This window comes from Rattus norvegicus, chromosome 12 (genome assembly GCF_036323735.1).
Source record: "Rattus norvegicus strain BN/NHsdMcwi chromosome 12, GRCr8, whole genome shotgun sequence".
Lineage (NCBI taxonomy): Eukaryota > Metazoa > Chordata > Mammalia > Rodentia > Muridae > Rattus > Rattus norvegicus.
Window position 1 is genome coordinate 49,344,091 of NC_086030.1, and position 12,609 is coordinate 49,356,699.

At 49.2% G+C, this 12,609-nt stretch overlaps 1 protein-coding gene across 2 annotated transcripts in view; it reads left to right on the top strand.

Annotated features, from left to right (window-relative positions):
- The window catches only part of Grk3 (G protein-coupled receptor kinase 3), a 110,576-nt gene that overhangs the window by 58,863 nt on the left and 39,104 nt on the right, over positions 1-12,609 (top strand). For both annotated transcript variants that reach the window (XM_039089109.2, NM_012897.3), the window contains 4 exon segments: positions 559-620; positions 4,732-4,783; positions 6,850-6,941; positions 8,368-8,467. In XM_039089109.2, coding sequence (XP_038945037.1) covers positions 559-620; positions 4,732-4,783; positions 6,850-6,941; positions 8,368-8,467 — 306 coding nt within the window.

The window sequence follows — 12,609 nt, forward strand, 5'->3', positions numbered from 1 at the left end:
CTCATTAGAATCCCTGACCACACCCGCTCCGCCCCATAGCTTCCTTCCACTTCTCGGCGTCTAAAAGGTATAATGTTAATTAATTAATAACATGGCCAATCAGGATGATTAACTGTGGGCCTCTCAGCTTCGGGTCCTTAAAACTCAGTCCACGTGGACGAAGCGCATAGCAAGGCGTGCTAGGAAGCTCACTCAACAAGGCCCAGTGCCAGATGAAAACGTGTGACCCCGTTTTCAGAAATTAGTCAGAATTCCAAGATGGCGACAGGGGGCCACATAGCTAAGGGCTGGGACCCTTTATGTGCCTCAGGGAGACAACTCGGGTCAGTAGGGCAGCAGCTGGTGAAGAGCTGTGTGCAGTGCAGTAGGAGCTGACAGAGATGATAATCCTGGAGTGAGACTGAACACGCTGAGGGGACAGTGAGAGGGACAAGCCTGGGGCATCCCCTGGACAGCATCCCGTGAGCAGCACGCTTGCTGACCTCAGGCCACTGGCAAGCGCCCTTTCTCTGTCTCATTTCTATTTACGCGGTGCCCTTTCTTCTCTATTCCTTGCAGCCGTACATAGAAGAAATCTGCGAAAGCCTTCGAGGCGACATCTTCCAAAAGTTTATGGAAAGGTATGCAGCTCGGTGTGTGCACACCATGCATTTCCCCGGTGTGTGCTATTTTATCCCTCCGCAGACCCTTCCTGGCCAGACTCCCAGCCAGCCCTTTGCCACACTTCCTCCTTGATGCTGGATGTTATATCTCTGGGATGTGTAGCCCTTGACCCCTACATTCTACTTCAGCTTGTTCTAAAATTGAAATGGCCTGGGGAGGGGGGGACTTCCATTTTACAAGGATCACAAGGGAAGCCTTTGCGGACTCAGTATGGTGGCTGTGTTTTTATCTGATTCCCATCTTAGGCTCTTGAGGCCTGTCTCCCAAGGCAGGGCAAGCCTGGGAAAGGACAGACTGTGTACTCAAGGGGCATCGTCTGCGCATTTAATGAATTCATCCCGATGCGTTTCCACGATGTAGAAGTGGTGTGTCATCCGATACTCTGAAGTTGGTTCGGCTCCCCTTGAGCTGTTTACTCGTGTGTCTCCCAGTCGGTTCGTAGGGCTCCGAGCCTCTGAGTACAGTCCCCTGTGTGTGGTCTCCCTTGACGGCATGCGTTGTGATTCTACTAGAGTGGAGAGATAATTTATCCTGGAATGCGCTCAGTATCTTGGGGACTGACATTCATCTGTGTGAGCCTTGGCCTCTGAGCCTGGGGCCAGCTGAAAGCTCTGGAAAGAGGCTCAGTAAAGCCAGCGAGGAATGCAGGCTCAGAGCAGAGCTTTGGCCTTACCCAGGGCCGGCCCCACTGCCTAGATTTCTCAAATCTGGAGTACATCTTAGTCTAGTGTGACAGGGTTCCGCTTGTTCTGTGCCTTGAGCCTGGTCTGTCTTTATGTCCAGAGTTGGTGATCCCTCGTCGTGGGATACCAGGGGTGTGACTTTCTTTGTACGTGCTCGTGTACACACACACACACACACACGCATGCACACACACACACTAGGGTGTTAAAACACATTTTGAAGCAGTTCAAGTTTTAGGTAGCAAATTGACAATTCGTTCATTTCAACACTTTAATTTGTTTTCTGTTAATGAATTCTCAAGGGGAGGGGGGCAATGCATGCTTGCTGTAAGTGTGGAGTTTGGGTTTGGAAAGCACGGGTCTTGAACGTCACCAGAGTTGTGCAGGCAGGTGGGTGGTGCACTGAGGGCTTGAGGATTTTCCTTTGAGCCCTGCCATCCATTGGGAAGAAGGAGAAACCTCAGCAGTGTGGCTGTGGCTCCCTGCTGCTTCTGGGGACCACAGAAGCTGAGAGCAGGGAGGCTGGGAGCACAGCTGATACAGTGACCCTCTTGTCCTCAGCATCAGAGTTAGTGCTGGAGTGGCAACAGGTGAGCCTGAGCCCCTCCCACATCCAAGGTTTACTCTCTTGACCCTCTGACCTCGGAGGACCTTGGGCTCTGGTTACCAAAGGTCTTTGGTCCCTAGAGACTTCACTTCTGTTCTGAACAACACAAAGGACAAATGGACTCAGTGGACACACGTCCACCTTCCTTCTTCTTAACACAGACATCACTATGTTTACTTATTTGTTAAAGAGCAGGATGTTGGTGTGGTGTTGTCGCTACAGAGGTCCAGGAGAAATGCAGAATGTGGGCTGGGGTAGTGCAGCGTGGTGGTGGAGTGTCTACCTGACAGGTGTGGAACTCTGGATTCAGTCCTTGGAGCTAGAGAAGGGAGAGAGAAAGGAGGGGGGAGTAAGGAAGGGGCCAATGGGGAGGAAGGACGGGGTGGGATGGGGAAGGTTGAGGAAGACCAGAGGTTGCATCTCACCTAGTCCCTGACCGATTCCTCATAAAGAAACAGAATCCAAGATTCTTTAAATGGGGCCGGGGGATCTTATAAAGTCCCAAGTGCCAGCAACCTAGGAGAAAGCTTAAGTTGCTAACTCTCTCTCTCTCTCTCTCTCTCTCTCTCTCTCTCTCTCTCTAACACACACACACACACACACACACACACACACACACACACACACACACACGCACACACGGATCACTAAACAGACTCTGAATAAAAAGGCTTCCAATGCCAATGACCCAAATCCCAGCGGTCTTTTTGAGCATATAGCAACTTTCCCCTTGAACCTAAAAATGGTTTTTAGAGGGTCTCCCTCCGGCCTTCCAACATCTCTATGAGGCTCGTGGTCCAGGAATGCACTGGTTCATGTGGAAGCATCAACCTTTGGGACTCCCCTCTCCTCAGAGTCTGGGCTTGACAGGATCTGACACATTTACAACAAGCCTTAGAGTGAGTCGTGCCCAGCTCAGGGGGTGGAATAGCCTGCACTGTTTTCCAGATAAGCATTAACTTGCTGTGGCAGACTCCTCCTCCAGGGGCAACAGATGTCCCCTGGCTGTGTGGCAGAGTCTGCTCCAGGGTCACCTGGGTATAGAGTGCAAACCTCTCGGGACTGGGGGCCTGTGGCAGCCAGAGCTCAAGGCACTTGGAAGGTCAGAGGGTAAACCTTGGAAATGGTAGGGGCTCAGGCTCACCTGTTGCCACTCCAGCACTGACTCTGATGTTCAGGGTCACTGTCAGCTGGGCTCCCAGCCTCTCTGCTCTCAGCTTCTGTGGTCCCCAGAAGCAGCAGGGAGTCACAGCCACACTGCTGAGGTTTCTCCTTCTTCCCAAGAGATGGCAGGGCTCAAAGGAAAATCCTCAAGCCCTCAGTGCACCACCCACCTGCCTGCACAACTCTGGTGACGTTCAAGACCCGTGCTTTCCAAACCCAAACTCCACACTCACAGCAAGCATGCTTGTTTTTCTTTCGGGCATGAATGAAGACAGCAATTAGCATGCCGTGGAGAAGGCCAGTGTGAAGGGGAGGGGTTCTCTGCTGAATTCTGTGCATCTCTGAGGAGTTAAGGAGCCTGTTGGTCTGGGTCCATCTGCTCACCCACGCATGACCTTTGTCCAGTTCCCTTTGCTGGCCTTGGTCTTAGTCCTCATAAATTGGGGTCAGAATGCCCCAGTTCACGGAGCTGTTGAAAGGAGCCAATGAGCCATGTGGATTGGACATGCAGTGATCATAGACTTTATTTGCTACCCTTAGCATTATTTGTGTACATTGCTTGTCCTTTTGGTTGTTTAGAGCAGAAGGTCTAAAATAGTAGTCATGAGTCATCCCTAGCTACAAATTGAAAGGTCCCCGGTGTACAGACAAACCAGCTCTGGGAAGTAGTGATTCTTCTCACTGATCTCAAAGTGACAACTTTGTTGTACTGATTTGTATCGATACACTGGCGAAGGCAGCTCTAGGAGCCAGAGAGTGGTTCACGCTGATCTCAAAGTGGCAATTTTGCTGCACCCGGTGGTTTGCATCAATACACCCTTAAATCAAATTATGCGTGGGGCATGTGACCATTGAGGAGAGACACCAAGTCTTTTATTTAAACAGAAAAACAAAGCCGTGAACACTGGGTAGAAAAAAGTTTTAGTATTTTATTGTGTGAATTGTATCTTATCATACCTGCCCTCCTCCCTCCAGCTCCTCCTCCCTCTAGCTCCTCCTCCCTCTAGCTTCTCCCTCCAGCTCCTCCTCCCACCAGCTTCTCCCTCCAGCTCCTCCCATGTCTGTCTCCTCCCAAGTTCATCATGGTCATGTCTATAATAGCTATTGCTATGTTTATATACATGTGAATTTATATATATATATATATATATGTACATGTGTACATATTCACACAGGTATGTAACCTGAGTCCATTTAGCTTTGCTCACCTGTACATGTGTGCAGAGCTGGTCACATGGTATTAAACCTATGTGGGTGCTTGGAGTAGACGGCTTTTCATTCAGGGGTGTGAAATGTCTCCTGTCCATGTTGGTAGGTTACCTGGTATTGTCACTGTGCTGGTCTTGTTCCAGCAACCATATTGCTAAGAGTTCATGGGTGTGACGTCCATATTGTATGTTGGTCCTCTGGTCTTGTAATCTTTCTGCTCCCTCTTTCAAAATTTTCCTGAGCCACGGGTATAGGGGTTACATTAAAGGTGTGCCAGTTGTGCTGTCTGAGAATGTTTTCCTTGTGTGAGAGGCAGCACGGGAGTTGGACCCCATCCCACAGGTCTCTTAGAACTCCAGTTAGGTGCTACGTAACTCTCTAGTAATTATTTGTATTCTCTTTTAGCGAAAAATTCACTAGATTCTGTCAGTGGAAGAATGTGGAATTGAATATTCACGTGAGTACCATACTTCTCTGCCCCCCCCCAAATAAAAACTTCCTCTGCCCTAATGTCATGAGAAAATGCTTTGTTCTGGAACGTTCTCCCCAAGGGTATGCAGTGCAGCACAGATGTCCGTGCTTCATACAAGTCCGTGGACTAAAAGCTGGGCTCCCATGCTCAAGGAGAAGCCATTGCAACCTTAGCTTTCTTTCCTCCTGTTTGTGTGAGAATGAGCTTACATACCTAAGAAGGGCTATTTTAGGTTGCGATTGATTGACCCTTTACCAAAAATAACAGTGGCAACGTAAGCCTTCCATTCACTATCACGACTGCACAGCCTGGGCTCTTGCCACACTGTGAAGTTCCCTTCACCTGCCTTACTGTAGGATATAATAAAACGAGCAGAACAGTTTTATAGAATAAGGTTTCAGGGTTGTTCCGTTTCCTTGTTCTTAGTTTGGAATTGGCAGAAGTGGGGGTTGGGTATTCAGCTCCATGGTAGAACACTGGGCTAGACAGTGCAGGAGTCAGGCCTCAGCACGAGGGACAAATCAATCTCTCTCTCTCTCTCTCTCTCTCTCTCTCTGTCACACACACACACACGAGAGAGAGAGAGAGAGAGAGAGAGAGAGAGAGAGAGAGACAGAGACAGAGACAGAGACAGAGGGAGACAGAGGGAGACAGAGAGAGACAGAGAGGACAACAAACCCAGGGAAATGGAGCAAAGTGACCCTTGACCACAGGCCCACTGTCTGGTTCCTAGGTATCACACCGTCCTCTAAGCTGAAATGTCAGTCACTCCAGGAAAGGACTGCTCTGGGGGTCATGTTTGGGTGCACAGCTCTGTCTATACCCTCTACTCTCCTTATGTGGATCTTCTGGAAATATAGGGTTCGGGTTTCATAAAAGAATCCATTGTGGTTTTGTTTTTAAAGAAAAATGTGTACTTAAAGCAGTATTGTGGGAAGGTTTTTTTAAAATCTTCCCTTTGCATCCTATGTTCTGGATTGTAACTCACACACATGTGCTCGTGCATGCACACACACACACAGAGTCACACACATGCACACACAAATTCATACACGTATACACATACACACCAACATACACACATATGCACACAGGCTTACACACACACGTATATACACATATCCACACAGGATAACATACACATAGAGTCCATACACATACACTCACACACATACATACATACATACATACATACATACATACAGTCACACAGAGGCATACAGATATACACATAGACACACAAGCACACACATGTATTCACACAGGCACACACACAGAGTCACACACATGACACACAGATTCATACACATATACACATACACACAAACATACACACATATGCACACAGGCTTACACACACAAGTATATACACATATCCACACAGGATAACATACACATAGAGTCCATACACATACACTCACACACATACATACATACATACAGTCACACAGAGGCATATACATATACACATAGACACACAAGCACACACATGTATTCACACAGGCTTACACACACACACACACACACACACACACACACACACACACACACCCTTTCTTGGCCCCTGAGCTCTGTCGGTGGATGGAGTGTGTATGTGTGTATGAATGAAGTCTCTTTCTGTGGCTTTTTTAATGTTTGTGTGAGGAGTCCCGACTCCCATGGCCTGCCTCTCAGCACTTTCAGTCAGAGTGTTTGTTCTGAAACAGCTGCCCTCCGCATGGACTCTTGTCTTCCCACCAGGACGGTGTGGAGAAGAGTCTGATTGTCCCTAAACTCTAAGCTTCCTGGTGCCTGAGATCACTTCTTATATTGACTAGTACTTCTATACTTGTGCTTCCCTGACATCACAGCTTGCATGAGGTTTTCAAGAGTGAAGAGACAGTCCCCTCCCATGCTTCCCCCTCCCCCACCCCGTCTCCATGTTGGACTGCAGTCTCATCTCTCAGCTTAAGGAATCCGTCCTGGGAGTGGGAGGTGACACTGGACCATCTGTCTGTCCTTACCCTGACGTCGTGTGACTTCACGTCTTTATTTTGTCTTGTGCTCCACAGCTGAGCATGAACGACTTCAGTGTGCACAGGATCATCGGCCGAGGAGGGTTTGGGGAAGTTTACGGCTGCAGGAAAGCAGACACCGGGAAAATGTGAGCCTCTGTCTTGTCTCACGGGACTGTTAAGGGGGCCTCGGTCCACAGAAAGAAATAGATGTTTAGATTTGATCAGGAAGCCCCGCCCTTCATTTCTTAGGCCCACTCAGAAGCTATCAGGGTCCACACATGGAGTGCTTGCAGCAGGGAGCCCGTCCTGGAATTGCTACCTGCTCTCCTTTGAGCTTGATCCAGTGACCCACGGTGCCTTCCCTTGTGTAGGGATCCTGCTGCTCATGTGCTCAGGGCCTGACTACTGACTGCTAGTTTTCCAGTGGCGGGTTCTATGAAAAACATCCTGGCCAATGGTGGAGACTGGAGCAGCCTGCGGAGTGTTTTGAAGGTCCCTCATCAGCGATACATTGTTTCCTGTGCTCTCAGGGCTCCACAAAGTGATTAAGCTCCTTGCTGCCTCACTGTTCTTCTACAGGTCATGTGACAGAGTCTCATGTAACCCTGGTTGGCCAAATACTCACTGTGTAGACCAGGATGACCTCAAACTCAGAGGTCTACTTGCCTCTGCCTCAGAGTATCCACCAACACGCTCTGCACACAGTGTTTCAGTTAAGAAGCCATGTGTTTTCTGAGTTCTGGGCTCTGACACCAGCCCCCACCCCGCCTTCCAGGCAGTTCAAAGCAAATGTGACAGTCACAGAGAATAGTCTATCCTTAAAACTCTTGTAACAAGTTAAGAATCCTCTTTCAGCTTCCCACTGTTCTACCGAAAACATCTCTTGCTTTCCGCTGCCTACGATTTACAGAATAAGCCAAATTGATGGGCCAGTTTCCCTTGTGACTTTGTCACAGGTTCTGGTAAATTTTAAGTTGTCAGCAGGCCCCTTAGTTAGCCAGGAGGAGACATGAAAAAATCTTCTTGTTGGGCTGAAGAGATGGTTCAGCAGTTAAGAGTACTGACTGCTCATCCAGAGGTCCTGAGTTCAATTCCCAGCAACCAACATGGTGGCTCATGACCATCTGTAATGGGATCTGATGCCTTCTGGTGTGTCAGTGTACTCACATACATAAAATAAATAAAATCTTTAAAAAAAGAAAAGCAAAAGTCTTCTTGTCACCTGAAAGAGTACAGGCTATGTCTGAGTGCAGGAGAATCCAGTTAGGGTCTTACACCTCCAAAGAGCTAAATCCGATCCATGCATTCATCTCCTCTCCCCGGTAGCACCAGAGCGCACGTTACGTATTTATTATTTTTGCTTCTGCGCCATTTATCTAATGCATCTCTATCCACACGTTGAGAGAAATGCCTGTAGTACCGTGTGATTGCTTCCTCCCCACAGTGGAGATTCCCTGGAGGGTATCTGGGCGCCATCTTGCTTCCTTTTGCCTTGATAGAAATAGCTTAGAAGTTTGTGTAACCTGGCTCGGGTCCCCGGCCTAGACTACACCCTCGTCTTTATGTTCCCAGGTATGCCATGAAGTGCTTAGACAAGAAGAGAGTGAAGATGAAACAGGGAGAGACACTGGCTTTGAACGAGAGGATCATGTTGTCTCTCGTCAGCACTGGGGTGAGTCGATCCCATGGCTTCCGACATCTGGCCCGTTGCTATTGTCTGTCCCAGCTGATCACAGAGTAGGTTGATGGAGGGAGGGTTAGGAGGTGACACAGGATGTGCTCATGCTGCTTGGGTGGAGTGTAATGTCTCTCTCTGAGCCTGAGTGAGGGGAGGCCAGTACAACCACTTATCCTCCAGAAGCAGCACCTCCCCCAGAGCAGTTCCCTTCTCCTGACTTCCTTCTTGGCAGAGTGTGGTGCCCAGAGGGCAGACAATTATGGTGATAAGAACACTCGGATGCGACTTTAAAATGGCGGCAGGCTGGAAAGCCAGCCAGAGGAGGAAAGGCTGAGCCCCGCCCACCATAAGCCAGTCAGAGGGCGGGGCTTTGACTCTGACTTACTTGACTGGGAATGGTGTCAGGCATCCAAGCCTCAGCTTCAGAGCTGGAGATGTGGCTTGGAGAATGAACATTTGATGAGCAGGCATGAGGGTTTGATCCCAGTACCATGATCACTACCACTGCCACCGACACCATCAACAACCTTCCCACGATAACCACCAACCTCACCACCGTCACAGCTACCACCGCCATCATCACTACCATCATCACCACAACCCTCAGCAGTCTTTATATTTTTGTACAGAGCCACCAAACAAGACAGCTCTCCTTATTGAAATCTGTGCAGGTGTGTGGGTACCCACGGCTGTTGGCCAGCGCTCAGAGCAGGCCAGAGGCTTAGGGTGCAGCGTGCTGTGACAGAGCATAGCATACACTTGTGGCTGGCGGGTTAGCCCTCCCTGTAATAAGTGGAGGGCTCGGATGTCAGTATCCAGGCCATAGGTGAGGATTTCTGATGGTCATATCCTGTGGGGCCCTTTTGACGGACACAGCTGGATTCCATGTGCAGTCGTCCTCTGTACCTGAAGGATTTGAAGGCATCAAACCATAATGGCTAGGAACCCGTTTCAGCTGGTGAGAGGGCTGCGGAGACCCAGAATAGATCCTCCCCTTCCGGTTCTTGGCCACACTGGCCCAAGCTCACCTTTTGGGTCATTCCTTTGGAGGCAAAGTGGTGTGTGTGTGTGTGTGTGTGTGTGTGTGAGAGAGAGAGAGAGAGAGAGAGAGAGAGAGAGAGAGAGAGAGAGAGAGAGAGAGAGAGAGAGAGAGAGAGAGGAGAGGGAGAGAAAGAGAGAGCGCTGTTTTTATTGAATTGGGGTTCATAATGACTCTAGCCCTTCTTTTCAGAACTTATAGAATGACTATTTTGCTGAAGCAAAACAACTATGTCGCTTACTTAGGTGAACTGTAAAACGAGAGTGGGGCTCTAATTAACCCCTAATTATGCATATTGGTCTTCCAACTCTGGACATTTAACCTCACTTTTTAATGAGTTATTGCAAAGTCCCGTTGGTTTTTAAGAAGTCCTATGGAGTTTTTTGTTTGTTTGTTTGTTTGTTTTTTGTTTTTTTGTTTTTTTGTTTTTTATGTTGGAAAGGTACAAAGCCAGGTTGTGTATATTCTTTGAATAATTCCTTTATTGAGACGAGAGGATGTGGGGGGTGGGAAGTACGCCATCTTTGCTTTGGTCCAGCCTGAAGGAAACAAACTTGAAATCCAGGTTCTGTTGGGCCACTAACTTGAACTAACTTAAGAGAATGAACCCTACACATGTTCAGATACTGAGCTGTTTTGCTAAGGATGGCACTGGTGCTTCAGTCTGGCACGCCATGGTAAGGTGACTTGGGAGTGTCGGCACTCAGTTCTTCGTGCCCTGGACACCATGTGACCTTCCTTCTGGTGTCCACTTGGCCCCTGGATCAATGAGGCTTACTGGTCTTCCTTTCTTACTGGGTGTGTTTCGTGCTCTGTCAGTGCTTGTGCTAAGGCAGTAAGAACTGTAGCCAATGGTGTTCTCTCTAGTCTCACTGGGGAGACTGCTCAAGGGGAGCTCTCTTTGGGGGGATTCCTAGGTGTGGTGGGGGATGGGCTGGCCCCAGGTATTTGTTTGTTCTCAGGGTCAGTTTGGTCAGATGCCCAAGGGGGCCATCTGAGTTCACAATGGCTACTGTCAGGCTGTGACTTCTCCCACAGAGATGAGGAAGGCTCTGGTGGTAGATGAAGTAGCTTTGGGTTTTCCCAGGTGGGTAGAAGTCAACGCAGACATGTGGTCTGAGACTAGGGAAACTAGCCTTGTCTATTAGACAGACTCAAACTTGAATGGCTTGAGTGCTCAAAACTTGATGGTCAGGGCTGAGGCCGGTAAGGAAAAATGCACGCAAATCCACCCAGCTGGAAGTGGGTCACCGGGAGCCTGTACCTGGCACTGGGCAAAACCACCTTATAAGGAGCTGTTGGGGGATGCTCAGGGAACATGGGGCTTCCATCATGGCCAGCTGCCCATTTCTTTGTGGTCTCAGACAACCAGTTTCCAACTCAGAGCTTGGCTTGCTGGTTTTTAAATGAGGAAGTGAGACTAGCTGGGTTTCTTCGTTCTTCTCTCCCCCTTCCTCCTCCCCTCCCCTTTCCCCTCCCCCTCCCCTCTCCCTTTCCCTCCTCCTTCTCCCTCCCCTTTTTCCGATACCCCTTCCCCCTTCCCACTTTCCCCTCAAAGTGAGACCAGCAGGGTTTCTCCTCTTCTTCCTCCTCCTCTTCCTCCTCTTTTCCCACTCACCTTCCCTTTCATTGTCCCCCTCCCCTTACCCTTCCTCTCCCTCTAATTCTAAATTCTAACTCTAAAACTCATTCCTCGCTTGCTAAAGATGCTGAGCTGTCCTTTGAAGGATCACAAGCCACTGTGTTCAAGGATATTTCCTGTGAGGCCCTCTGGTGTCTTGCATACAGTTCCCCACCCCAGCAGGGAAAGACCCTGGCTTTGCTGAGTTTTGGGTTCACCCACTTCTCTTTTCCACTGAGCTGCCTATTAGATCACAGGGTACGTGTTTAGGGGGCCCACTGAGGATGAGGGGGTAAGTGTGGCACGGGAAGATCTGGAGAAGATGGAGGCATGTGTTGGCTAGTTCGTGTCCCCTTGTCACAAGCTGAAAAGAGAGAACTTCAGGCGAGAAAGCGCCTCCATAAAATCAGGCTGTAAGCAAGCAATACATTTTCTTAATTAGTGATTGGTGGGACAGGCCCCAGCCCATTGTGGGTGGGGCCAGCACACTCTGGGTAGGGCCAGCCCATTGTGGGTGGGGCCAGCATGCTGTGGGTGGGGCCATCCCTGGGCTGGTGGTCCTGGGTTCTATAAGAAAGCAGGCTGAGCAAGTCATGGGGAGCAAGCCAGTAAGCAGCACCCCTCCATGGCCTCTGCTGATGCTCCTGTCCTCTGCATCAGCTCCTGCCTGAAGGTTCCTGTCCTCTTCCTGTCTTGGCTTCCTTCAGTGGACTGCGATTTTTTAGGATGTACAAGCCAAATAAACCCTTTCCTCCCCGACTTAACTTCAGTCATTTGGTTTCATCATAGCAACAGTAACCCTAACTGAGACAGGGCCCCAGAAGGCCCTGTGCTTCATGTACCTGAGAATGCGCAACTCTGAGTTAGTAAATTCGCCATCTCAGCAGACCAGAGGACCAAAGAGGAAGCTGTCAGTCATCCCGACCCAATTTCCTCTAGAAGAATTATGGAAATGAGTCCAAGTTTGTACGTCCGTAGTTTTATAGCGCAGACCAACTCGAAATCATCTGCACGCCCTTAACCCAGAAATTTTGGAGCTTGCTATCGCATATTCTGTGTGCAGACGTGTGTGCACTTGCTTGCTTGAGGTCAGGGGTGAGAGGTCAGATGTCAGTGGTTACTCTTAGAGTGTTGGCCTTCCCCTGTGCTTTGAGATAGAGTTTCTCTCTGACCCGGGGCTCAACAATTGGGCTAGGCTGGCTGTCCCGGGAGGCCCAGGAGGCCCAGGAAGCCCAGGAAGCCCAGGGCTCATTGCTCTCTCTGCCACCACAGTGTTAGGATCCCAAGTGCATACAACCAGGCCTAACTCTTTAATGTGGGTTCTGGAGATCAAACCCAGACCCACTTGCTTGCATGTCATGAATCTTACAGACTGAGAATCTCCCCAACACTGACGTTTCAAAGGAAGTTACTTGGTGAGAATTTTGGTTTCTGAAAAAAAAAAAGTTATGTGAATATGGCTTTTGCTTTAATCCC